This window comes from Saimiri boliviensis, chromosome 16, assembly GCF_048565385.1.
Source record: "Saimiri boliviensis isolate mSaiBol1 chromosome 16, mSaiBol1.pri, whole genome shotgun sequence".
NCBI lineage: Eukaryota > Metazoa > Chordata > Mammalia > Primates > Cebidae > Saimiri > Saimiri boliviensis.
The window spans coordinates 70,290,217-70,318,142 of NC_133464.1; the positions used below are offsets into that span (position 1 = coordinate 70,290,217).

Sequence of the window (27,926 nt, forward strand, 5' to 3'; positions counted from 1 at the left end):
GTATGGGCGCCCGTAGATATGCCTTAATCACTCGCCTTTTATTCTTTTTAATTCAGACCGCAAAATCCAAACATCGCACACTCCAACACGACGTGTAATGGGGATAACATCCAAAATAATGAGTGCTAGACTTCGGGAAGGATTTTTGCCACATCCTTTTCCTATCATCCAGGCATCCGCCATGGATGCCTATGTTCCCACACCAGGACCCCACCTCTGGCTTTCAGGAAAGAGGGGCCCAAGCTGGCGGCGCAGTGTTGAGTTGACTTGAGCGCGACTGGCTTTATCGTAGGTCCCCGTGAGCTGGTGGGGGTTGTAGGGGTAACCAGGCAGGGCGCCCGGCGCTGTCGGGGCTGCGTTTTTCCGGAGTCCCCCTATGCGAGGCCGTGCCCCTCTTCGCCCGGCTCCCGGTGCTCTCCAGCCGCCGGCCCGTTCCCGGAAGCCGCAGCAGCTGGTAACAAAGAGCCTGCCGGGCCGCCCGCTGCCGGGGCCGAGGTACCCAGGAGTCGGGCGGAGCGGCTGGGGATGAGTGCGAACCGGGCCAGGTGTCCGGGTTCGCGGCGGTGAGGGGCGCGGCCGGCGGCCGAGGCGCAGGTGCGAGTCGTCAGACCGGCGCCTCCCTCCCAGCCGCCCGTGGGACTCCGAGTGCAGGTGCTTCTGCTTTGCCGGCCGATTCACCTGGAAAGGCGGCTTCAAGAGCTTCCTCTCGCGGCACCTTGCCCTCCGCTGCAGGGAAACGGCGCTCAGCCCCGCCGCCGAGCCGCGGGTTTCTCTGCAGGTCCAGAGGACCTGGCTCTTGCCCGAAGTACCCTGAAGCATTGTGTGAATACGCTGGGGACGCCTCACTGGAGTAATTTTTGCTTTTAATGTTTAAAAAGTTTTTCCGAGTCTCAGTTTTGAAAAAAAAAAATTCTTTTTTTTTTTTTTTTTTTTTTTTTTTTTTTTTTTTTTTTTTGCGAAGTTTGCAATACTTTCTACCTCTTCGCATCCTCTCTTGCTCGTGGAGTCTTTTTCCTCCTCAGCTATAAACATTTTTACTATCGACGGAGCAGACCAGAGATGAACGTGTTGTAATTGCAAGTATAACTGTTAAAAACCACGTCGGGATAGTAGTCAAGATGGATAAAAAGTCCTTTGAAATGGTGCTGGATGAAATTAGAAAGGTAATTACACTCGATTCCATGAATTATTTTATGAGAGATGAATTCTCATGGTTTAGATTCTCTTTGAGGTACTGTGTAGTTTGTGCAGAATAAGGGTCCTTAGGATTGCCCGATTGGTTTGAATTCTCACGTGTGATGGCGGAGTTTGTATCTTGATACGTTTCCAATATAAATAGAAATTAAGTTACTTTAACGCTAAATTTGAGACTCAGCATGGTTTTGTGGGAATTATACTCCGACGGCCCTCCGTTCCGAAGCCGGCTTTACAAATCCTTAATAGCGCTGTACTTTTGGGTAAGTAATTGAATATTTTTGAGTTTATCGTCTTTTAGTAACACAGGAGTGACTGAAAACGAGAGGTAATACGCAGGAAGTTTCTTTTATGGTAGTTATGATGGAGTTTTCAAATCTAAGCATTAGGTAGAATATATTTGTTGCGTTGGCCATGCAAAATTCGTGTCCTGATGATAACTTTAAAGGCATTAAGTTTAAAGTCACGTTCCTAGGAATTGGCCGTCAATAACGAGTTTCAAAACTTTTTCTCTCCTGCTTTCTAAGTTTTTGCTGCTTTTTGAGGCTGCTGTGCGGATCCCACCTCCCAGAGTGAACCAGACAGCAACAATTCTAGAAGGTAGTCGAGCCTAATAAGTATCTCAAGCACAAGAGAACCGAGAAGTTACTTATTTTAAAATGTAGGGACTTGATGTACCATTTTTACATCAACACCCGCTGCTTTCCTTCGACCTTCCGGGCAATTATTCTTTCGTCATTTGCATACCTTTACGACCCTGGACTGAAACGGAAGGAATTGTTCCCGTGTGCCCTGGTGCTTATTTATTTCAGTTTACAAAGCGGTTATTAAAATTGTCTCTGGGCTTGCTGTCTTACTTTGTATTTATACAGCTTTTTTCTTTTTTCAAATTGACGTGTTTAATTTTTCATATTTGAAAATACTGAACGTTTTTGTGAACAAATTCTGCTTTTGCAAACCCAATGTGTCCAATTAATGTTTGAACTAAAATGTTGCTTTACTAATTACATGCCTAGAAATTTGTCACAATTTGTTCTCGAGCTGATTTTTAATTACTTTTCATGAGAAAATAATTTGTGAGCCCAAGTAAACCAGCAGATTTTTACTTCTGGAAGATAAAGGTTGTCAGTGTGCACATTCTCTTCCAAGTGTCTAAAAATGTCACGGTAAATTCTCAAGCGGGGAATAGGAAATTTTTCAGATATGAAAGTCCTGTTCACATGAGATGGCAGCTTAAGTCTGCATTTCTGGTCTGCAGATATAATATGTCTTCTACTGGCTTTGCCAAATGATTGCATAATCAACATTGTCATCGTCTATTAAAATTGAATAAAATATTTGCATGTCTAAATATGAGCATTACTACTGATTTTTAAAAAATTGCTCTGAGACTTTTAAATGTAAGTCAGTTTAAACCAGGTCATCTCTTGTGTATCACAGTGAGTTTATATAATAGATAATACTGATTGTCACTATTGTCATTTAAAACAGAGGCTTGTAGGAAGCCACTTGGAGAAGAACTAGGAAGGGGAGTAGAAAGGGGGAAAAACAATGCTTAATTAGTTCTTCAATAAGGAGGGAATGATAGCTATTAATTGCTGAGCACTTACTTTGTGAACCTGTTTTTAAGCACTTTCTCCAGTCGTTATTTCTTTTGATTCTCCTTACAACCCCTGAGGTAGGCATCATTTACAGATGGTAGCCTGCTTTCTGTGAGGTTAACTAGTCAGCTCAAGTCTCCCCAGCTGGTAAGTGAGGAGGTCTAGTATTCAAACTCTGCCTGCAGAACACTGTGCTGTCCTGCCTGGGGTTACAGCTGAGCCTCTCAGGATATGACTTGGCATCAGTACAATCCAAGATTTTATTCAGAAACTTGTATTTGACTGTGTCCGATTATTATATTGATAACCAAACTCCTAAGTGAACATTATTTAGAATGCCATTTTTTCCCATTTCAGTGAAAATTGAACTACTGAGCACCCAGCGTATGTCAGTTGACTGGTCATAATACTTTTCTCCTAGCAGAATGATATATGTGAGAAGCACAATTATTATAATTATTTTGTAGTACAAGCAAAGGAATTAGTTCATTTTTAATGATTTGTGTCTACCAATTTGGGATAGCTGTTTCCATCTCTAAGCTGGGCAAATAGCTGCAAGGGGAGCACATGTGATTTAGTGGACTCTAGATAGTGCTGCATCAAAGCCACCAACTTCTCACTCACTGACAGGTCCCATAAAGGAAAGGAACCAGCATTTACTGAAGACCTATTATGTGTCTGATCTAATGTCCACTGTTATAGTTCTCATAGTAACTCTTTGAGGTTGGCGGTAAATAGTGTTTCCTCTGTGAGCGAGGAAACTCTAAGAGAATTAAAATGCCTCTGGAAGTCTACAGTGCCAGTTAGTGGCAGACACAGACATTGATGAGTAACATTGTTACTCAGATGAGTAACAACATCTGTTAGGTTTAATCTTAAAATCTTAAAAATGAGAATTTGATTGGATTTGGGATGTTTTGAAACTCTTTAATTACATATTTAGGAATTCTATATGTAATGTCTACTAATGTTGAATTATATCTATTACAGTTTTATTCCCTCTTTTTGTAGAAGTTGGTAGGGAAGCCCAGATCTTCCTGCTTGCTCAGTGTTTCCCTCACAGTGTGGAACCTGGAAATGTGGAAGGAATGTCTTTTCACCTCGGTGACCTTGGTTCCTCTGCATGACAGGGCTGAAGTAGACCTGCCACTGTTGAGTTGCTTAGGCAGTTTTGATAAATGCATATTACTGTGCTGCTTACATATATTAATGATGTTTTACTCTGTGTGTGTGTGTGTGTGTGTGTGTGTGTGTGTGTGTGTTCTTTTTTAGGCTGTTTTGACAGAATACAAATTAAAAGCAATTGAATATGTGCATGGATACTTTTCTAGTGAACAGGTAGGTATTCCTCATTATTTGTTTAAACAAAGCCTTCTTTTTACACCAGTATTCTGGTTAATGTCTATTTATCTGCTGGCCAAATGCAAAATTGCTTTTACCTTTTTGCTCTATTTATTCGGGAACTCAAGAACCTCTCAGTTTTGACAGAAAACTTGACAGAATTTGTAATTCAGGGACAATCACCTCTTGCCTTTTACCCCAATTCATATGCAAAAGTAATTTTAAATACAGTCTCTTAAAGCAATTCAAAGTGGTGTTTATGATTCTGGGGATGATATCAAAGATTTAGAAACTTGTAATGGTAAATTTGCCCAAATTTGTATAGTTACATGTAAGACAATAATTACAAAATCATCATGTAATAGAAAACGTGAACAAATAATGAAATAGGTTTTTATATGAAGCCACCACATAAAAATTTTAACAGTAAGAAAAAAATACAATGTTTATTTCTGTAACTGCCAGAATACTAACATTTTAAGCATGATAGTGAAAACTCATTCCACCTTAAGGGAAATATTCTAATTAAAATATATATGTGTGTATATACACACACACATATACAAGGGAGCATGTTTCTGAGGGATAGTTGGAAAATTCTTGATACAGAAATCAGACATAAATATTAATAGAAATCTTCCACTTTGCTGAAGTCATTAAAAAGTTTATTAAGCCACTTTCTAAATGAGCTTATTAAAGATTTTCCTATGTTAGATATAGGGGCTTGTAAATTTTTATGGTTGGTAAAATATAGCATTTATTAGATATTAAAAACATTTTCATAAAAGTAAGAACATACACGCTTACCAAATTAACTGGAAAGTATACATGATATTTATTTGCTATATATGTATCGCTTTGTAAGAAGTAAAAATTATTTTACTCTCTTCACATACCACTCTAGTTTGCACCATTGACCTTGCTTTGTAGAATAATTGAAACCTTAGCATATTTTCAGGAACTGTCTTCTTGTATCACTTTTTTCTCCCTTTGGAACATCTTTGGAGGCAGTGAAACAGTGGTGGTGATCATGCTGAGACTTCAGTGTCCTGATGTTTATATCCTGTGCTCACCTCATACTGGCTGGCCCACAATGCTGTTTGAAGTTTGGAGGTGGTGATGGGAGCTGGTCTGAGCTGTACGCTCCGAGCGCTCATATGATGTTATCATTTAGGGGCTGCTGGAGTAATTCATGTTGATTCTTAACATTTTTAAGGGACTAGGTTTATGACTTGAGTTTATGCCCTCCAGATTCAAGTTGAAGGGCCTACTAGGACTGAAGTTAGTAGACCTACACTAAAACATACCACTGTTGCCCTTGCGCGTGCTGTTCTCCCCTGAAATTGAAACGTTTTCCATTCACAGTACATCTTCATGTTCCTAAGCCAACATTTTATCCCCATCTAGTACTTTTCAACCACCCTTTTCTTATTAGGATAGTTTCTTTTTCCTATATTATATATATATTTTTTCTTTCCAGACCAGTGCTGTCTAGTAGAACTTTTTGTGATGGTAGAAATGCTCTTTATTTGCAGTGTGAATATTGTAGTTAGCAGCCTCACATAGCTCTTGAACACTTGAAATGTGGCTTGTGTCACTAAGGAACTGAATTTTTTTATTTGATTTTAAGTGATTTAAATTTACATAACCACATGTCACTATTCTGTTAGCACAGTTTAGACATTGATGCCACATATATCATCTGGGCCTGGGCTGCACATGTTGAATAATAATTTCAGGTACTGAAATAAATCTTACAGAAATGTTTGCAAACATGCTGATATTAGAGCTAAGTTAGTTGTTTGTTTTCAGGTGGTTGATTTGCTGAGATATTTTTCCTGGGCTGAGCCCCAGTTGAAGGCAATGAAAGCATTACAGCATGTAAGTATTTATTTTTTTCCTTTAGATTGTAGAATTTAAGGATTTTTAATTCTCCTAGTTGTCTGTAATTTATTTCACTTATAATTTATTTGCATCAGAAAAGCTGACTCTTAAGTGTTATTGTACTTTGATTCAAAATAGTTATGTTAAAAAATTAAAATTTTCCAAATGTAAATTTAAATTGTATGCCACAGTGTCCTGATTGGCAAGTTAGAGAAACACTTTACTGGCAAGCAAAATACAGGATTTGAACTCTTAATGAGTTTTTGTAAATACAGGATTTGGACTCTTAATGGGTTTTTGTACTTCTGTTTTTTAATATCCATCTTCACCATCTTTGCCTTAGAAGAGTTAGCACTGTCCAAATAAATTTTCAGTGATGATGGAAATTTTTGTGTCATTGTGGTAGCCACTTGAATGTGCCTTGTCTGAGGAACGATCTATTTAATTTTATTGTAATTAGCTCCAATAGGTACATGTGCTTAGTGGCTGCTATATTGGATGGCACAGCTCTAGAGCCCAGGTCAGCAGGGGCATCTAGATCACACAGGAGTGTCTGGCTGTGTAGGAAGTTTTTGGAGCAATGTCAGGTGTGGATATCTTCAGTGGAATCAATTTACAGATCCTTGACTTTCTAAACTGATGAGCTGAAGAAAGTATCTGGGTCTGTTTAGTGCTGCTTATACTTGCTTTTTTACTGCTTTGCAAGAGTTATCACGCCTGTTCTCTGGGGGTGAAAATGTTTCTCCATGTTCCAAAAGGACAGTGTTTTGCTCTTAAGAGGTAAAGCAAAGCAAAGAGAGGCTCTATAAGAAATATTGATAACAGGCTTGGGACGGCAGCTAAGCCTATAATCCCAGCATTTTGGTAGGCTGAGGTAGGAGGATTGCTTGAGACCAGGAGTTCTGGATTAGCGTGGGCAACATAGCAAGACCCTGTCTCTAAAAAAAAGAAAAATAAATAAATCAGTGGGGCATGGTGATGTGTTCCAGTAGTCAGTCCTAGCTACTCAGGAGACTGAGGCAGGGGAATACTGATGAAGGTTTTGCTTTATTTTATCAGGACAGCAAACTCATGACAGCTCTGAGGCCTGCTTGCCTGTCTCCCTATCTTAGAGTTAAAATTCAGAGGTGAGAAAGGTATCACAGGGACAACTCAATATACTTACTTGAATTAAATTAAGTCTACCTTTTCTAACAAAGTCAGTTTGATTTGATTTGTTTTCACAGTGAAAACTGATTTTGCCAATTAGGTTACATAATGAATATTTCCTTAAATTAAATGAGTTAAACTAGTAGTTTCAAAGTTCTTGCAGTTACATAAATGTATTTAAGAAAATTGACCTTTTCTGAGTATTTAAACTTCTGATAAAATCATTAGATGTCAATTTGAAAATATGCAAAGGGTCATCCAGTTTTATCAAGTGTGGTAGTACATAAATAATAGTATGTGAAAACCACTACTCCAAATTTTAAGAACTCTTGAATATTGCTTCTAACCAATATTCTTATATTGACATTGCTTTTAATTTTGCTTCACTGCTAACATAAATCTCCAAATTGGCCACATCTTCTGGATGTTCTTCAAAAATAAAGGTACCCTGGTCAAATAATTATGTAACATTTCACACCGTCTTGGTGCATCACAGTGCACGTTAAGCTAAAACTTAAAGTTCTGCAGTAGAGAAACCTGTTTTATCCGGCTTTTCCTTACCTTATAGAGCTAGTGTAACCTTTTTTGTGTAATATGTTTAACATCATGGAAACACCGATCTGTAGCATCCTTAGCCCCTAACTGAGGAGGACAATAATATTTTTCTAACCTTTGAACCAATTAATCTCCCATATGTGTGAGTATCACCTTTTTATATAACCTTTCTGAGGAAAGTGATACTTCTAATTTTTTAAATTCTGTAAGTGAACACATTGAGAAATGTGGATTAAAAAAAGAGCTTGCAGGAGAACTTAGATCTTTATTAGATCTTCAACTAAAATGATTACATTGAAAGAGCATTAAGTATAATTCATTTATTTTTTAACTTCCTTTTGAGCAAGTGGTTTTCACAGAAAATGTGAAATCTTTTATCTGAAATGTTTACATTAGAGCATTTAACTATACTTCCAGAAAAAGGCAATTTCTGGCATGAAAATTTAACGTTAATAAAGTTATTTTTTATATTAACAGAAAATGGTGGCCGTCCAGCCAACAGAAGTGGTCAATATACTCAACTGTTTCACTTTCAGTAAAGACAAACTAGTTGCTCTTGAACTGTTAGCCTCGTAAGTATTTCTTTTTACTTTATTGGGAAAAAACATGGAAGCCTTTTAAGTGTCTAATTAGTGTGTTAATGTGTCAAAATTCTAATAGTCAAATGGAACTCTAACAAAATACAGTCAAAAGCATAGTGATACGTTCTGATTTCTTCATGTGAATTAGTATCCAGTGTGCTTATTACACACGTTGTAACTTATAAAATGAAGGGGCTTACCAAGATTGATTTTTTTTTTTTTTTTTTTGAATTATTTTGGTCATTTGCTTTGCCTTCCTACCCTGAAAAGACAGGAATTTAAGAATTAGAGATTCTTCCACTTTGGCAATATGCTTATTTTTTCTGAGCCTTATTTTACTCAATTGTAAAAATAAGTCTCCTAACCACTTAATAGGGTGATGAACTTTAAATACCAGAAAATCTGTGAAAGTGCCTACCACAGCATTTGACAGATGACCCTAATGAATGTAAGCTCAAAGAGAAAAAGACCTAATTATTGCATAATTGAAGAGTGTATAAGTTATTTATATGTAACACATACATTTTTAAGTCTTTTTTATATTCATAGGTGTCCATAAAAGCAGAAAATTAAAATAAAGCACAAGGTAAAACTTTATGCATTTAGCATAAAATGATTTTTATGCATTTAGCAGGAGTTCGTTCTATTACCATAGCCCTTCTATCATCTAAGAGAGTGTATTTTGAAAAATCTCAATGTAGTCATTTTTATTTACAGTATTTTTTTACTTTTCAGTAATCAGATAAACCTCAGTTATTGTATTTATGTTAACATGTTATTTAAATTGAGCTATTAAAAGTAAATAGTCACACTTTTCTCCCTGTGTCATGGAAAAAGCTTACGCAGATATGTTTTTGTGGTAAACAAAGATTGCTTGCCTCAATGTATGTTCAGATTTTTCAACAAAAAGCCAAATTGTGTTTTCTTGGTAGGAATATTATTGATGCACAGAATTCTCGTCCTATTGAAGATTTATTCAGGATAAATATGTCTGAGAAGAAACGGTGCAAGAGAATACTTGAACAGGTAGTTTTCTAAAGATTGCCATGTACTCGGTATGCTGGTTTTTCTGAATTTTGAAGGCGAAATAAGTACCTTTCTTACTAACTTTGGTGAATAACTTGAATGCTGTTGTACAGTGGGTTAAAAATGAACATCCCTAGTCTATGGTGTGGAATGGAGTTGGTTGATGAGGACACTCAGGGGAAGAGATGGCTGGCTTGAGAGTGAGAAGTCAGTTGGCCACTCAGCTTGAGCCTCGTGGAAATGTTTGTCTTGGTCCCTAGGTACCTTTGCCATGGCTTCAAGTTTTGCCTTAAACTTTATGTATTTAGGAACTTGTTTTCAAATTTGCTTTGTTATCCAGTTTATTTTGAATCTGATTCATAAGAGATGAATATTAAAGCCAGTTTATTAAAATTCTAGTTTATTAGTTAAAAATCTGTAAGAATGGGAGAAATAGTACCTGTCAACCCTAGAACACCTGATTTGTCATCTACGGTAGTTACTTCTAATGTAGGCTTGTGATGGCTGGAAGCTGAATTAATAATTAGGTTAATTATTATGAGCTTGGCAGCTCAGTTGTATTTAATCTCACAAACTCCTTTAAGCCCAGAGATGGTAGGCATATTCGTCATAGTCATACATGGTTGTAGAAGAGTTAAGATTTGAGCCATGTTTCTTTACTTCAATAACTTCCTTATCAGTTTTCTTGACTAAAATGTTTAAGGCAACATTACTGCTGTAGTTTCCTTTCTAATGAAGTGTTTTGATTATGTCACTTTCCTTCTCAGAAATATCCTGGGCCTGAGTGTTCTGTAGAGTAGGTCCTCTGGTCATTGTAAATTAGTACAACTTTTGTAGAAGGCAAACTTGAAGACCTTTTAAAATCTTTATACCTTTTGGCCCCAAAGTTATACTTTTAGGAATTTATTCAAAGGAAATGTTGAAATATACAAATTTATATATAAGGGCATTCACCCCAGTACTCTTTATGATAGCTAAAAATTATGATTTTCAAGGTTAGGGTATTTAGTAGGGGCTGGATTATATAGCTAATATACTTATATGTGTTGAGAATGGATTTATAAGACCAATATATTACAAAATATAACATTGTACATACTTGTAAATACAGCTATATATATATATATATATATATATGCTGTATATTTCTATAATATAGTATAGATGCATTGGAATATACATTGCCTAATACAATGTTTTTTCATGTATTAATATGTATTGAGCACTAACTCAGTATGTGTGAGGCGTCATTTAGAAGTTCAGGATGCAGAAATAAACAGCCTAGACCTAAATCCCTTCCCTCACTGTTTCTCATAAATATGTAGTATTATGTTGAACATTGTAACTTGGTTTTTCAATGGTATATAGCTCTTCGGACCACCCCATGTCATGTTATTTATGTCAGTCTCCACTGGGTTATAAAGAGCAGAGACCATGTTTCTTTCTTTGTGTCCTCCTTTCCTGAAATGTAACATGACCTTGGCGTTTGTAGATTGGAACTGTAATTTCTTGGTAGTTGAAGAAATGGGAAAGATTAGATAATGCTTTTTTACACAGTTTACAAAATCTACTGTGAAGACATCTTTGTATGAGTCTGTTAGTTGCAACATTAACATTATGTTACCATTTTAATTATTCCATTTAAGTCAAGTAATTTTACTTATTACTGTTGGTCCCATTCACCACTGTTAAGTGCTGAATGATGTATGAGCAGATTGAGAATAATCCTGTTCCTTAATTCATGTTTTTTCTTTGCTGAGCTTCCCAATGTCCAGAATACTTGACTCTAAGAATTTTTTTTTTAACTACCATCTTCTTTTTTTATGTTACAGGCATTCAAGGGGGGCTGCAAAGCTCCTCATGCTATGATATCTTCTTGTGGAACGATCCCAGGAAATCCATATCCCAAAGGAAAACCTAGCCGCATAAATGGAATTTTCCCAGTAAGCATACTTCTGTGGCTTTGTATAAAACTTCTCACGGTTAAGTATGAAATGTAGAATAAGTTAATGATATTTAAAGGAAAGGAATTTATGTCAGCAGCGTAATTCATAGGCTCACCACTGATTTAAAGTTCGTCTAAACTTCATTAAAGTATTGAGGGTATTTATATAAAATCTATAGAACAAGACAAATAGAAGAGAGGATGATTTTGTTTTGTTTTATTTTTCAAAGTACTTTAAAAGCACTGATTTACATTTAATGAAGGAATAGTTCTCAAATTCTCAGTATTCTTACAGTCTCAGTTTCATTCAGAGAAGTGTGTCTGGGAAACTTTGCCTGCAGTGTTTCCTTCCTGGAGAATCACATTGCATATAAAGGCTCTGGGAAGTACTATAAAAAATAAACTTGTTTTTATATCATCTAATGTTCCTTGAACCTCTTTGTAAAACAACAAAGAATGTCATATTCTATTGCTCTGTAACAACCCCACAGCTTAGTGGTTTAAAGCAATAAACGTTTATTACCTCACATAGTTTTTATGGGTCAGGAATATTGGAGCACTTAGCTGGGTAGTTCTGTGTCTTCTCATGAGGTTACATTCATCTGAAAGTTTGACTGGAGCCCAGGAATAGGGCCTCAAGGTGACTCGTTTATATACTTAGCAAGTTAGTGTTGGTGGCTGGCAGGAGACCTTTGTTGCCCACCACAAAGACTTTTCTGTAATGTTGCTTGAGTTTCCTCATGATGTGGCAGTAGACTTCTACCAGAGCAAGTAATCCAAGCAAGAGAGGACAAGTAGAAGCTGCCTCGAAGTCAGATGCCATCATTTCTGTAATGTGTCATGTGTTATACAGGTCAGCCCCATTCATTCTGGGAGGGAGTGATGGAAGACCACATAGGAGATGAGGATCAGTGGGGGACATCTTGGGAGAGTTGGTGTCCATGCTAGTATATACCATTTAGCAACACTCATATTAGGGTGATGACACACTGTAATTATCTATCAACTTATTCTGATCTGTTAATTTTAGCAGTCTTGAATAAGATCTCATTTACCCTTGACAATATAAATAATCACCCTTTATAGAGAATGGCATTTTTCTTATCTGTTTTCAACTGTAACACAGGTACTCTTATTTTTTGAGGAGTATACATATTGTGGTATTGGAAGTTCATTTCTGATTGCTCCTTTTTATGGAGAAAAGAAATTAGAACATACTGTATTCAAAAAATGCAATATAATAAAACAATGCAGCATAACAACTATTTACATAGCATCCACATTGTATTTGGTATTATAAGTAGTCTAGAGATTATTTAAAGTATAGGGATGGATATGTTTAGGTTATATGTCAGTTCTATGCCATTTTATATAAGAGACTTGAGCATCCATGTATTTTGGTATCTACGGAGGAGGTAGATACTTTATCTTTTCCTGTCATCCTCTCTGTATTTTGCATGTTCACTTCTGAATACCTTTGCGTGTGATATGAGAGTTCCATAGCATAGGAGGGTTGAGGACCTTATCAAGGTCACACTGCCAGGCAGTGCAGAATTAAAAAGGGAATGCAAGTCTTTACATTCTTACCAAGTCCTTTTCTTCAGTGTAATACAGAGAAGTTGGTTATTACTCACTTCAGGGTTTTTTTTTAAGTTTCAATTACCTTTCTCTCTCTCTTTTTTAATAGGGAACTCCTTTGAAAAAAGATGGTGAAGAATGTACCAATGAAGGCAAGGGAATAGCTGCACGAATTCTTGGACCATCCAAACCAGTATGTTTAGAAAATGAGGAAGCAAGCCCAAACTCCTTCCTACATAAAGTTTTCCTTTTACTCAAAGCATACATTTTATTTCTGTGTTGTAAATACGTTTGAAGTATTCTAGAAATTGTAGGAGAGTGGGGAGTGGAGTGGTTGAGGGAAATATAAATATTTAACATTAGTAAGAGCCCTTTTGAGGTTAAAGTAAAATCAGTCAAATGATTTTTATTTTTAAGTAAAATCAGTCAAATTGCTTTAATTTTTTTTCTCTGGACACATTTAGCTGCTCAGCTGCAGATACGGAGTGTGGAGACTTTGTTTTAACTAAGTTTGTAGTTTAACTGAATTAGTGTTAGTGAAACCACAGTGAAGCCAGGAAGTTGAAAGTATTTACAAGATACTGATTATAATGATTACAATGTAAACTAGACAGAAGACAAGCCCGTAGGTTGAAGGATCTTTGGAGTTGACATACTACAGACCTGCATACAACCACTTTGCAAAACCTGCCCGTCCACATGGCAAGAACTCCAGGGGAGTTGTTTATCACAGAATAGTCACAGATGATAGTCCTTGCACAAGACTTCAGATAGGGCCCCAATTATGGGAGCTGAAAAGAATCTGCCTCCCTTACCACCAGTGGATCCTTTCCCCTGCCTCACAAGCATGCACAGGCTCTCTAGGTAACAAGTACAGTATTTTGCTTAACTTCTGGTACTTCTAGTTTTCTAAAGACCAGTTCTTTGAATGCTTTGTGTTAGATAAGCTCCATCAACTGTAAAATAAATATTTGTGGATTTATGGATTTCAAAAGACAGAACAACTAAAATACTGAATTCCCAATTCCAGTCTACATTCTACTAGAAGTGTCAGAAAGCCTAATGCTAATGCAAACAGTGCTTTTTTCTTCCAAAAGGAGAAAAGAGGATGGGATTGAGAGAATGAATTCCTGTCAGTTTAGGACGATGTCACCATTGGGAGGTCTTGTGTAATTTGAGATTGTAAAACCTAGAACGTTTCTTGTCTTTGTTACATAGGAGGAAACAGGAGTTCTTGGATTCGTTTAGGCTGGACCTGAGAGGAGTTTGCTGTTTAGGATGAGGTCTGACCCCTTATTGGAGATTATTTAAAAAATAAATACCTCCATGGCTGTCTTTGGCAAGATCTACCTTTGGAATTTAATAGCAACCACATTTATTAAAGCAAAAAATTTACCTCATTTGTGGCATGTAGTCCAGTAGTATTTGATACGCTGGGACATTTTTAGCCTATTAGGACTAAATATTTTGAAAGACAGGTTGCCAGGAGACAGCTTACTTGTTTCTCTTCTAACTACTATATTTTCCCCCATCATTTAGCCTCCTTCAACTTATAATCCACATAAACCTGTTCCTTATCCGATACCTCCATGCCGGCCACATGCAACTATTGCACCAAGTAAGGAGTTCCCTTATTTTTTGCTTGTTTTTCTTTTTTACTGTTTATTTATTAGATCGAAAGTAAGTGCTTGGGAGAGCTGTAGCACTTACGAAATGCTACAGTGAGCTTAATTACGCACATAGTTAGCTATTGGCATCCTGGTCTGCAACACTGCAGCAGACCAAGTTTATTTAGGATGCTTTCTTTATGATAAATTAATTATAGATTATTTTTAGTCATTTGTTATAATTTATGGGGTTTTACTTTGGTAAATCATCTTGAATTCCTTTTTTGGTAGTTGGTATTCAGAGGCATCATTAATGCATTTCACTAAAAAAGGTCAAATATGGGTGTTTGGCAGAAAAGACAAACAATGTTTAAGTATAGCAGGTTCTGCCTACTGTACCATTCACTGAGCTTATCCCTGCAATGAGCATGCAGTGGAAATAGGAATCTCTGGTTGATTCCTGTTTTAGGAACTGAGACCTATTCCCTTTGGTCTCAGTTTTCACTTAACTCTAGACCTGAACCTCCATCTAAAATTCAACTCTATTAAGTAGGAGTTTTTAAAATAAAAATGAATAACTGCATTAATACAGTTTGAACTCCTAGGACAGTATTAATCACAGAACAATACTAAATTATATTTTTTTCTATTTTTATTTTAGGTGCTTATAACAATGCAGGTCTGGTACCATTAGCCAATGTCATAGCTCCAGGTGTGCCCCCTCCACCTCCATATACTCCTAATCCTGTAGGAACAGGTAAAGTCATGTTATTTGCAGGCGTTTAAGTAACTTATTCTTACACAAATGTACACTTGAAAGGGACAGTTGTTCAACATGACATACTCTAATAGACGGAGAACAAGCTCAAGAGCCTGAAGGATCTGGAAGTGAATCCTTGGTAACAATTGGACAGTTTTTGTAGTCTTGATGGACTTCACTTTCCCTATTTGTAATAGAGGATAACATTTTAATATTATTTGTTCAGTAACATTTAATGAATATTAGACGATCCTGTCACCTGCTGTATGCTGTGGGTACAAAGCTACACAAAGTCATGTTTGCAGAGAGTTTAGTGAAAAAATCCAGATGGGGAAAGAGAAGCCCATTTCTACATATTCTACATCATTAGTTCTGAATTGCACATTTTTTAGTTTAATTTCTCTGAAATCGGAATGTGGTTTACATCAAGTGGCATTGTAGATTCAAAGAGAGAAGTTGGAATGATCAGTGTTTCAGGGTGCTATTGGAACCTTATAGAAGGGGCATGTAAACCAGCCTCACTCAAGTAAATATGAGCTGCTTGCATGATATACTGCTAAAGGTTGTTGCCCCAATAATGAAGTTGCCATTTAATTAAGTTGAGGAAAAAGCCGGTAAAAACAGACTGATAATGAAATACGAGGAATGACATGGTAACAATGTGGTGGTTTCTCTGTAGCCTAGAACTACCCAGGGCACTTTTAAAAAAATATCCTTAGTTCCCCACTTGTAGAGAGTCTATTCAGTGTATTGTGGGGGGTGCCTGGTATTTTTATTTTTTTAATGATCTACTGGTGGTTCTTCAAGCAAGTTCGGGGAATACTAGAATTTGTGCACAGAGAACCCAAGAGAGATCAAAGGATCAACCTTTTTTCAAGGATCTTTATTAAGTGTCAGATTGAAGAGATATGGGGGACTTCCTGCCTCCGAACTTTTGTTAAGAATCTTTGGACACTAGGCTAGGCATCTTTCTGACTCAGCAAGCTGAGAAACTGAAATTGAGCTGTCAGAAACTGAAATTGATGGATGAATATGTATGGAGTTGACAGCAGAGTAGCAAAGAATACTCTGTCCAAAGGCAGTTTATCACATGGAGATGAGAAGAGTAATTACTTGGGGAGGGGGCCTGGCGGAGGTAGGAAGGGAGCTGGAATTCAGCCCACTGTCGCCTCAGTTCCGCTGCCAGTTGGCATGGTTGTCTCCCCATTCACTTTGCTAATGGCATGAAGACTCCATTCGAGTGGCCTTGGGCCACATATGTGAACACAGGCTAGTTATGGGAAAAAGAACCGTTTCTCATGAGTAGTAAAACTTTGACATGCTATGGAGAAATGTCATTACTTAATAAATGCCATCATTTGGGTAAATTACTCCTATCATGGAGAGGAAGGGCTTATTAAAAAGCAGTGAGAAGGACTAAAACTCCCCAACACTTACCAGGCCGACCTTTTTCGTTCGGTCTTTGGTAACATGGGATATGAAGAGTAAGTGGTTCCCCGTATATTGTCAAGCTATTCTCCAAAAACCCTTTACCAGTTTATACCTGTCCATAACAATATGTGAGAATGGTTTCTTCACACCCTTTCAACATGGAAGATTTTCTGTTTTTAACTTTGCCAGTCTGGTAGACTAATTTAGCTTACATTTTTGTATGTGTTTTTTTTTTTTTTTTTGTAACAGAAATTTAACTTTTATTTGTGTCAGTTGTTGTTTGTTTGACTCATGAGTTTTTATCTTGCTTAGGAAATTCTTCCTCACCACAGCAGTATGAAAATACTATGTATATTCTCTAATTAGTTTTAAAGTGGTTCTTTTAAATGTATAGCTTTTAGTTCGACCAGCCTTCATATTTTTGTATATGTGTGCAGTAGGAATAAAGCTTAATTATTTTCTTGCCCTTCCTAGAGACTTTTTAAGTTGGTTAATAATATATAATTCTGTTGTTGTTGTTGTTTTACTAGGCAGGAGTTGAGTACACTGACTGATTAAAGTTGCAAAAGATTTTTTCCAAAATTATCATTTTATTTCCTGCCCTTTTTTATAGCCCTTAGAATTTTGAGTTTTATGCTTTTGCCTAGACAAAAACAGGCTATGAAGGCAGACCTGGAACCAAGTTGCCTTGGTTAAGATCTTCTTATCCTGGGGTGGTTTAGATATTCTAGGTCTTACAAGTTAACTCCATCTGGAATTTCATTTCATGAAGGGGATGAAATAGAGGTTCATCTTAATTTTTCCCCAAATGGTGGCCAGTTGTGCTAGCCCCACATATTAACTAATCTGTCTTCCCCACTAGTTTGAAATACTACATTTATCTTAAGTCTCATACACACACACACAGGTATGAGTTCTTTATTAAAATTCCACTGTCATTACTTTATTTTATGATTATATTCATATTAATTTTACTAGCAGATTTGTAGTGTGTCCTAGTATTTCATAAGACAAACTCCCACCTAAAATGTTTTTATATTTTTCTTATTAGAAATCTTGTATCTGAATCTTAAGATCATTTTATGCAACTTAAAATAACAAGTGTGGGGGGAACGGAGAGAGAGAGAAGAGCTCTGTGTAGTAATTTCAGGAGAACTGACCTTTTTATGATAGTCTTACCATTCAGTCATGTGTGTATATCTTTATATCATGTCAAGCTGGTAGTGTTTTCTTCTCCAGGGTTTATTTTATTCCTTTCAAGAAGATACTGTAGTTGTCTACCCGTAGATTCTATGCCTTAAATCTGTATCTATGGAATTTGGAGATTTTTTTGGTTACAATTATAAATAGGTTATTTCAGTTCTAGGTGCTTATTACTAATTACTCTCTCTAGTTTTTTTTCCTTTTTTAAAAGTCTCTTAAGTTTTCTAGATATAAAATATCAACTGAGTTATAGTCTAACTATAAAACATTTCTTTGTTTCATAGGCCTTATTGAGTAATAATATTATTCTGACTTATTTTATAAAAATTATTTTGCCTGTATCTTTATTTCAACTTTTTTCCCCTATGATTTTATTTGGTGGATTGTCTTGGTTTGTAAATTATATATGACTGAATTTTTATTTTTAAACCTGTTAGACTTTTAATAGGAATTTTAAATAATAAATATTACACATTTGTTCTTAGTCCTTCCATTTTATTTTTATTCTTTTATTAGTTTTTTTTCTTACCTTTGCTAAATTGCATAGGTCAAATTGCCATTTTATTTTTTTAACAACTGTTCTCTTCTTGACCCTACCCAATCTTAGAAATTTTCACCAATGATTACCTTCCTGTTCTTAATGGTTGTCAGTATACCAAACTTAAGACTGTTCTATTCATCATTTTACTTCCATGTTCTCTCCTTTTTAAAATCAGTTTGTGTGTTTGGTTGGGATACTACACATTTTTGCTTCTGATATTTAATTTCTTTAAAATTGCCTTTGATCATGACTTCTTGTTTCTTCTGTTGTTTTATTCTTTGGATATGCCAATTTTTTTTAGTAGAAAATGTCTTTAAGAAATTTATTCAGAAAGGACACTTGTATAGAGTTGTAGATGGGAAACCCAGTTCCAGATAATTTTTCTTTATTGGGAACTTAGTCTCTTTCTTTAAGCTTACAAAGAATGTTTCTTATCTTTGGATTTCAGAAATTTTACCAGGATGTTCAGGTGTACAGCTTGTTGTTAATCTTTTCTGTCACTCTGTAAGTTGTTTGGATGTAAAAACTTAAGTCTTTGAAGCTTAGGAAAATTTTATTTTTATTCTTTTAATTGTTGCATTTTCATCTGCTTTTTTTCCCCTCCTTCCTCTACTCTTATTTTACATGTATTAAATTTGCCTTCTAAGCCTGATACTTATTCATTTATGACATCTTTTCCCTTAAATTTTTTGTTTTTATTTTTTGACATTCTAAGTGGTATTTGTTTCATTTCTAACCATAGCTTTTAGGCATTTTATTTCTAATTTTTATTCTTTTCATTTGTTAATTTGGAATCAGATTTTTATATGTAGAATTCTTCTCTGCTTATTTCCTAGTATAGAGGGGTGTGTGTGTGTGTGTGTGTGTGTGTGAGAGAGAGAGAGAGAGAGAGAGAGAGAGAGAGAGAGAGAGAATTACAGGTTTTAAAAGTTCTTTAATGTAATCTCCATTGTTTTTGTGGTTATTTGTTGTCACCTTGGTCAAACTTGTGAATTCCTTAAACTAGCTGTACTTTGTCTTTGCTCATTATACCAAGGCATGGAGGTTTCTTTTACACTATATGCCTGTCACAGTATTGGTTTCTTGGGCAGTTATTGTCAAACTCTTAAGAGGGTAAATTTTTCCCCCTTTATATCCTTTGCTAATGAGTTGGTTGGATAGATCCTTTCCCTCGAGGGGTGTGCTTTAGGTTGTCAGTCTCAGAGACTTCAATTCAGCCTCCACTACCTAATATAGGGCCTTTCCCAGAGCTGAGTACAGCAAATGGGCAGAGCAATTTCTTTCTGTTGGCTTGGGCAATTCACAGTGAATGGCAGTGAATTCTATCCAGCTGCCACCTTTCACTTCCCAGTCTTCCCACTCCTGTAGATGCTGATGCTCAGAGGAGCCGTCAGCTCAGCCAGTGACAGTGGTCCTCTGCACTACAGCTGCAGAGTGCACTTTCTTCTGGATGACACCCTTGGGCCAGCATCTTTCCAGAAAGTGTTCTTTAATACAGTGTATAAATAAAATTCACAATGTGTATTTAAAACTTGACAAGCTGAGATGGAGATGCTAGGGGAGAAAAGAGTACTTGCTCAGTTGCTTATACTCCTCTTGATCTTCAGATAGAGTAGTAAAGTAGTAGTAGTAATAGTAGAGTTACTACCATTTTTCTTTTGTTTTCTTTTTCCATATGTGTACATTTTGTTTCCTAACACAATATACATATGTATTTATATCTTGCGTTTTTCCTTTTATCCAAATCTGTTTATTGTGTTGGCAGATTTTTTATTAAATTTTAAAATGAACTTTTATTCATTTTTATATAGAGAGTGAAGACCTTTCCAATCAGTCAAAACCTATGCAGAATCAAAGTAAGTACCAAATTTGATTCAAAGGTGATGGATATCTGTCATGGTTGTCTGCTCTGTTATTCACTGAGAATAATTTGAGTTGAGTGTATTTGGCATTGTTATGTTTTAGGAAAAGTTTCTAGTTAAAGAATATCATTAACGCTTGTTAAAAGTGGTTTGCTAGTGCTATATTTTATATGCCTAACATGAAATGCACATAGTAACTGGATTTAAGATTAATCTTAGGACCTTGTATGCAATTTGCAAAACTTGCAGTCTAATTTAAATGCTATGTAGCATTACGTCCACATTCACTTTACATTCTGTGATACTGGAAACCTCATTTCTTTTTTTGATATAAACACATGGGGTGATAAAAATCCTTTTTGGCAAATGCTAGTCAGATTCTATTTTTTGATTTAATTATTTCAATAAGTATTATTAAGCATATCTTAATGTAGAAAAGAACAGAGCACCAAAGCAGAAAATGGAATTGAGAAATAAAAATGAAGTGTGTCCTACATAGTGCCTCCAGATGGCAGCAGTGCTGCAACGTTTGTTCTGTTTTTTCCCTAGATAAAGATCTGTGTGGTCAGGAAGGAGAGGCTTCCTTGTATGAGACAAAAACTGACATCAATTCTTGTGTAGCAAAGTAGCACATGAGTCTAACCATTGTACATGGTTAGGAGTCTCAGTGGGAGAATTCCATTCCCTGAGAACAGTGCTTAGCAGGTGCTTTTGAGCTGGTAGTTTCTAAAGGAGGTAGCATAGCGGATATGAAGAACGCTAAGTGAGGTGTCAGGACACTCAGTTTCTTATCCTGCCTCTGGCACCACCTAGTTTTGTGACCTTATACAGGTAATTTAACTCCTGTGTAAAGGAGATTAAGGAAACTTCAGCTTGTATGTTCAACTTCATTATTTTATGTTCAAATGTTTTTGAAGGGTGGTAATCAGGTTAGTTGTTAAGTACCATTGGCAGGAATAGCGTATTTCGTTTTCCTATGTTGTGTGATGTTAGCATGATTAAGATTTTATTTTTTCCTTTTGGAACTAACTATTAAGAACAGAAATTAAGATAAACTAGTATAGCAGTTAAAGATGTCAGTCTGAAAGATCCAGGTTCAAGTCTTGGCTCCACCATGTAGTAGCAGCATGATATTTTACCTAGTTGCTTAGTCGCAGCAAGCCTCAGATTGCCCGTCTATAAAATGAGGGTTAGTTTCTATCTCAGAGGGTTATTGTGAGGACAAGTGAAATCATGGGTCTGACTTAGCACAGGGTTTGACAGACAGATCATGTTTTATGGCTAAAAACCACATTAGACGACAGAAAAGTGCTGTTTATTATGGTATGTGGTTGGGATTTTTTTATTTTTGTTTCATTTTTACCTGCAAGTGCTATGATTAATAATGCATAGCTTTTGCTATATTAAATAAAAAGATATCCAACAGAGGCTCCTATAAAGAACACTCTAGGCTCTAGGACTACTTGGTTTTGCCTTAGATTTGTCATTAGCTGCATGGTCTTCAACATGTAGTTTAATAAGATAGTGAATTCTCAGATGGTAGCCAACATCTATGGACTTAATACCTTTTTGGTACATTATTTACAAACAAAAGATTAGGTATATATTCCTTATGCTTCTAGTTCTTCTAAAAGAAATTAAATACAAAAAAGTACAAATCCATTTTTGTAAGTATTCTAAGTGTTAAATGATAGTCATGATAGTCTTATTTTGCTGAAACCAAATCACTGCTTACAACCATTAATAGGTTTCAGATGGCCGGACACAGTGCTTCACGCCTGTAATCCCAGCACTTTGGGAGGCCGGGGCAGGCAGATCATGTGGTCAGGAGTTCGAGACCAGCCCGACCAGCACGGTGAAACTCTGTCTCTACTAAAAATACAAAAATTAGCTGGGCTTGGTGGTGTGCACCTGTAATCCCAGCCATAAAGGAGACTGAGGCAGGAGAATCGCTTGAACCAGGAGGCGGAGGTTGCAGTGAGCCGAGATTGCACCGCTGCACCCCAGCCTGGGCGACAGAGTCAGACTCTGTCTCAGAAAAAAAAAATTCATCCAGGCTTAAGGACTTTTGAGTTTGCAGTTTATGTACTCTAATATTACTGCTTGTCAATTTTCGAATCATATTTTTTTTCTAAAACAACTACAAAATTTGTTCAGCCCAGTGTGACACCCTTTGGCCTGCACTTAGTGCAGATGAGCTGTGTATGCGTTGTTTACCTCCATTTTCTTCATATCGTCCCTTCCCATCTATGAGTAGCATAGTGTATTCATTGACCATGTCAGCTTTCTTATATCGAAAGAGTCAATTAGACATAATTTTTAAATGTCTTAGTCCATGAAAATATTTCTCAGTTGATTATCACTGCAACAGGAACATTCTCTGTTTATAACTGAAACAATTCGATATGAGTACAGTATCAGATGATAGTTGTGTTTATGACGTTAGCTACCTAAGTCATAGTTTCCCTTGACGCCAAGATGATCACAGGTGGGAGAACATTCACAGAGGAACCCACATCATCCCCCAAAATGCTTATTATTTGTAGAGTTTGTCAGCATAAAAATACTGTAGTAAACTCTAGAAATAGTGTTGAGAATAGTCCTTGAGTGGGTTTGGGAACTGCAGTTTGAGGTAATCATGATATATCCAGCATAGCAGACACTCATTAAGTATGCAGGTGCTGTGTTCTGCGCTAGGTACTAAGACTATAAAGATGAATTAGACACAGCTTGTGCCCCAACGAGTTGCCCGGTGAAAGTTGGGGGTTAATGTTGTGTAGAGTGGTCAGTATGAGCAAATGTATGGGGGTGGGGTGAGGCAACTGTACGGGTTAACGATCTGGAATATTAGATTCAACTCACAGAGTGGCAACAAACTATACTTGAGAGATGGGCATGAATCCTTGGAACCCTTGTTTGGCCCTGCAAGGGAAGCCATGTTGTGAAAGCTCCTATGAGAGGGGCTGACTTGTGTTTGTTTATTACTCTAGATAAACAGATTGAAAGAATTGGAGGAAAAGTCAGTGAAGTAGCACTAATCACAATTAAAATAAATGCTTTGAATTTTTAAAAAGTGGAAAGATGAAAGGACACTTTGCAAGCTTCTCAAGAGCAGAATGTAGACAACAGCTGGATCTGACTGGCTCCAGAGTAAAGCTCCAAGAATTGAACCCAGCAGTGTAGATATTATAAGAGCCTATTATTCCTGTCATTTTTTCTTTGGTATTTGTTACATATTAGAAAAAATGATTATGCTTTTTTTTTTTTACTTAAAATTTGACTTTTCAGCATAATGATGCCTTCTTGCCTTTTTCCCTTTTCTGTATAGCATTTTCCACCCCAGCAAGTCAACTCTTTTCTCCTCATGGTTCTAATCCTTCAACACCTGCTGCAACGCCTGTTCCTACTGCCTCCCCAGTCAAGGCAATCAGTCATCCATCAGCATCAGCAGCTGCCACCATTTCTGGAATGAACCTGCCGAATACTGTCCTTCCTGTGTTCCCAGGGCAGGTCTCCTCAGCCATTCACACACCTCAGCCATCAACGCCAAACCCAACAGTTATCAGAACCCCTTCGTTGGCCTCTGCACCTGTTACATCCATGCACAGTACAACCACCACTCCTGTTCCTTCCATTTTTTCTGGCCTAGTGTCACTGCCAGGTCCTTCTGCTACTCCTACCCCCGCCCCTCAGGCCACATCTACACCAAGGTCCACTCTTGCTTCCAGTGAAACATTTGCTTCTACTTCTGCCCCTTTCACTGGCCTCCCCTTTTCCACCAACTCTGCTGCTGCTGCCACCAGCAACCCCATTTCTGCTCCATTGTCATCAGTTTTTGCAGGGCTCCCTCTGCCCTTACCACCAACATCCCAAGGCTTATCCAACCTGACTCCTGTGATTGCTGGTGGTTCCACTCCCAGCGTTGCCGGTTCACTTGGTGTGAACAGTCCCCTTCTGTCTGCTTTAAAAGGCTTTCTGACATCCAACGACACCAATTTAATCAACTCCTCTGTTTTGTCCCCTGCTGTCACAAGTGGGCTGGCTTCCATGTCTTCTCTTACTCTTCAGAACTCTGACTCTTCTGCTTCAGCCCCTAACAAGTGCTTTGCTCCATCGGCCATCCCCGCCCCACAGAGGACTTCCACTCCAGGGTTGGCCCTTTTCCCAGGCCTGCCATCTCCTGTGGCTAACTCAACTTCCACTCCCCCGACTTTGCCTGTACAGTCTCCTTTAGCCACTGCTGTATCGGCTGCCACGTCAGCACCAGTTAGCTGTGGCTCCTCAGCCCCCCTTTTGCATGGCCCCCACCCAGGTACCTCAGATCTGCATATTTCATCTACCGCTGCTGTAACAACTCTTCCTGTTATGATCAAAACTGAGCCCACGAGTCCTACTCCCTCGGCCTTCAAAGGTCCGTCTCATTCCGGGAATTCCTCTCATGGCACTTTAGGTTTGTCAGGGACATTGGGCCGCGCATATACTTCAACATCCGTGCCCATCAGTTTATCTACTTGCCTTAATCCTGCATTGTCAGGTCTCTCCAGCTTGAGTACTCCCTTAAATGGTTCAAATCCCCTTTCCTCTATTTCCCTTCCCCCACATGGTTCCTCCACTCCTATCGCACCAGTATTCACTGCCCTTCCTCCTTTTACTTCATTGACCAACAGTTTTCCTTTAACTGGCAACCCATCTCTTAATCCATCAGTATCTCTCCCAGGGTCACTAATAGCCACCTCGTCTACCACTGCCACCTCCACGTCCATCCCTCATCCCAGCTCTACGGCGGCTGTTCTCTCAGGGCTTTCTGCTTCAGCGCCAGCCTCAGCAGCACCTTTCCCCCTCAACCTGTCTACCGCTGTTCCCTCCCTTTTCTCGGCTACTCAAGGACCTCTATCATCCTCAAATCCCTCCTTCCCAGGCTTTTCTGTCTCTAATACCCCGAGCGTTACCCCTGCTCTTCCCTCATTCCCGGGGCTGCAGGCGCCCTCTACAGTCGCAGCTGTCACACCACTGCCTGTGGCTGCCACAGCCCCATCCCCGGCTCCGGTCCTCCCAGGATTCGCCTCAGCATTCAGTTCCAATTTCAACTCTGCTCTTGTTGCACAAGCCGGGTATGTGGCTACTTTGGAAATGGGGTAAAATTATTTTTCACCTAACTTGTAGTTCACAGTCTTATTTTCAGTCATCCAAATGAATGTCAAAATCTAAATGATGTTTTTCTGGGCTGAAACTTTAGTACTCCAGACATCTTTTATGAACCATGTTAAGGTAAATGTATAAAATATTAATGCCTGTTGACGTAAATTTTGGATTTGTATTTGGTAGTTATTTATAGGACAGAAAGGATATATTTATAAGCAGAAAGGATTATATGCAAAACAGGCTTACTAATTTCAAATAATACACTTTACAGTAGAACGTCAGTTTCATATCAGTGAATGGCTGACTTTTATGGCCCTTCCAAAAGAGGAATAAATTCTAAGGGATTTTTTTGTCTTTAATATCTTAAGATTGTATTTGGCAAATATGGAAGCAGTGGCTTTTATGTCTTATCTGCAGTTAACTTTTTTTTCTGTCAATTGTTTTAGTTTATCATCTGGACTTCAAGCTGCAGGCAGTTCTGTTTTTCCAGGCCTTTTGTCTCTCCCGGGTATCCCGGGGTTTTCCCAGAATCCTTCACAATCATCCTTGCAAGAATTACAGCATAATGCAGCTGCACAGTCAGCATTGTTGCAGCAGGTAAGCAAGCAGTGGCTGTCATAAATAACATGGTAACATATATAACTAACTTCTGTACCGCTAATGTTGCCAGTATTATTTGCACTACCCAACACTGGCAAAAAATGGCTCTTAGCAGAATGGATAGAGATTTGATGATTAGTTCTCCCCAAATTGGCAAATTATGCTTGCCTTTCAGGAGAGTAACAGGCGTGGTAGGATATAGTCATCTGTACAAATTGTTTTTCCTGCTTATAGACTTTACTTAATAAAGTTTAAGAATCTATTCATGACAGTTAACTGCTAACTTGTTTTCTATAATTTAAGCTAAAATGATCGACTGTTAAAGCAGATTATCTGTAGAAAACCTATTGACTTTTGAGAGAATATTAAATGTTTTAATGACAGTTCTATGCATCTCCTTCACCTGAAAAAATTTGAGCATTTTCTTAAAAATTTTAGGTGACTGAGCAGACTTTATTGTGCCTCCGAGTTTTGTCTTTCTTTCCTATTCTGGATATCTTTGTGTGGCATCAGCAAGCAAGTGCAGGCTTGATTGAACTTGGCACTCTGCTAAATCACACTCTCTTCTTTCCATCAGGTCCATTCAGCTTCGGCTCTGGAAAGCTATCCAGCTCAGCCTGATGGGTTTCCTAGTTATCCTTCAGCGCCAGGAACACCATTTTCTTTGCAACCAAGCCTGTCCCAAAGCGGGTGGCAGTGAATACTTTTAACTTTTATTCTCCTTCGGAGCAACATCAGAATTGCCTAAGAACTGCAGTGAACAATCTGACAAATGTGAAGGTGGCCGAAAGTCAGAAAATGAGAATGAGGATAATCCTGGAGAAATTGTGACAACAATTTGAAAATTGTGATTGCATTTTTAAAAATGGTTTTAAGTATGAACACTCCCCTATGTAAATATGCTGACAATAAATTGTATGGAGAATGGTTTTTAAAAAGTGTTTGGAGACTTTTCACCTCCTGTCCTATAAAATTTTGAATTGTGTATGTGATCTACATAGAAGAATATTGAAGAGTAGATTGAACTCTTTATAGCCGAATACAGCCTTAAGTATGCTTGCATAGCATCCACTGACAGAAGTAATAGTTGTGCCTCAGACTTAGGGGTTGCATGTGGCCCTGGGGGAGTTACTACCCTTGATATGCATGAGCGGTTTCTGTTAGCATCAATGGGAACTCAGTACTCTATGTATCCACAAAAGGGAACTTGAGACCCACAGTTGTTTTTAATTTGTGATGTTAAACATACTGCTGAATTTAACTCAATATATTTCAGGTAAGTGAAAATGGTGCTTAATGTAGTCTTCAGAATGACTTTCAGGTGTTTTCAACTAAAAATATATATCCAGAACTGCGTCCTTATAGAAATACAAGTAAGACTTAACGAAAATTTGCCTTCAAAACAGGTTTTCTAATCTCAGCAGTATCCAATGAGTAAAGAACACTTGACTGACTCTTGGGCCACCTCTATTACTTAATGTACTCTGGAAGCTCTTGGTGAATGTTTACAATTATGGGATGTAGTATTTCTATTTGTACTTTAAGTCAAATGCTTATATGAAATATGTGACAACAAATAGAGAAGACTGGCTCTGTTAGTAATTACGCAGTATGTACTCTACTTAAGGATCTGTGGTAGTATAACATGAGAGTGTCATTAATTTAGGAGTAATAACTGCCACATGTGGGGCGTAGGGGAGTAAGAAGAATGAATTCCAATCCTGTGATGGAAAGTGTACACTATAGACTCTACTGTAGTACATTTCAGGATCTAGAAGTTTTTACTTTTATAAAGATGGTGTCTGGAAGATGTTGCTAATGTATTTTACTTCAACATAGGGAACAAACTTTTTAAGTATATTAATAAACCTGTATGGTTAGTTTTTAACAGTTTTTTAAAATAAACTTTATGGACATGACAAATAT

General features: G+C 37.5%; 1 protein-coding gene across 1 annotated transcript; it reads left to right on the top strand.

Annotated features, from left to right (window-relative positions):
- The first annotated feature begins 220 nt into the window (after nt 1–220).
- PROSER1 (proline and serine rich 1) lies at nt 221–27,926 on the top strand. The gene is made up of 13 exons (XM_003934398.4): nt 221–1,163; nt 4,068–4,133; nt 5,949–6,017; nt 8,202–8,296; nt 9,238–9,331; nt 11,164–11,274; nt 12,964–13,047; nt 14,394–14,472; nt 15,123–15,218; nt 20,208–20,252; nt 23,587–25,369; nt 25,847–25,997; nt 26,578–27,926. Exons 1-13 carry the CDS (start codon nt 1,119–1,121, stop codon nt 26,698–26,700), a joined length of 2,841 nt encoding a protein of 946 aa, XP_003934447.2. The 5' UTR covers nt 221–1,118; the 3' UTR covers nt 26,701–27,926.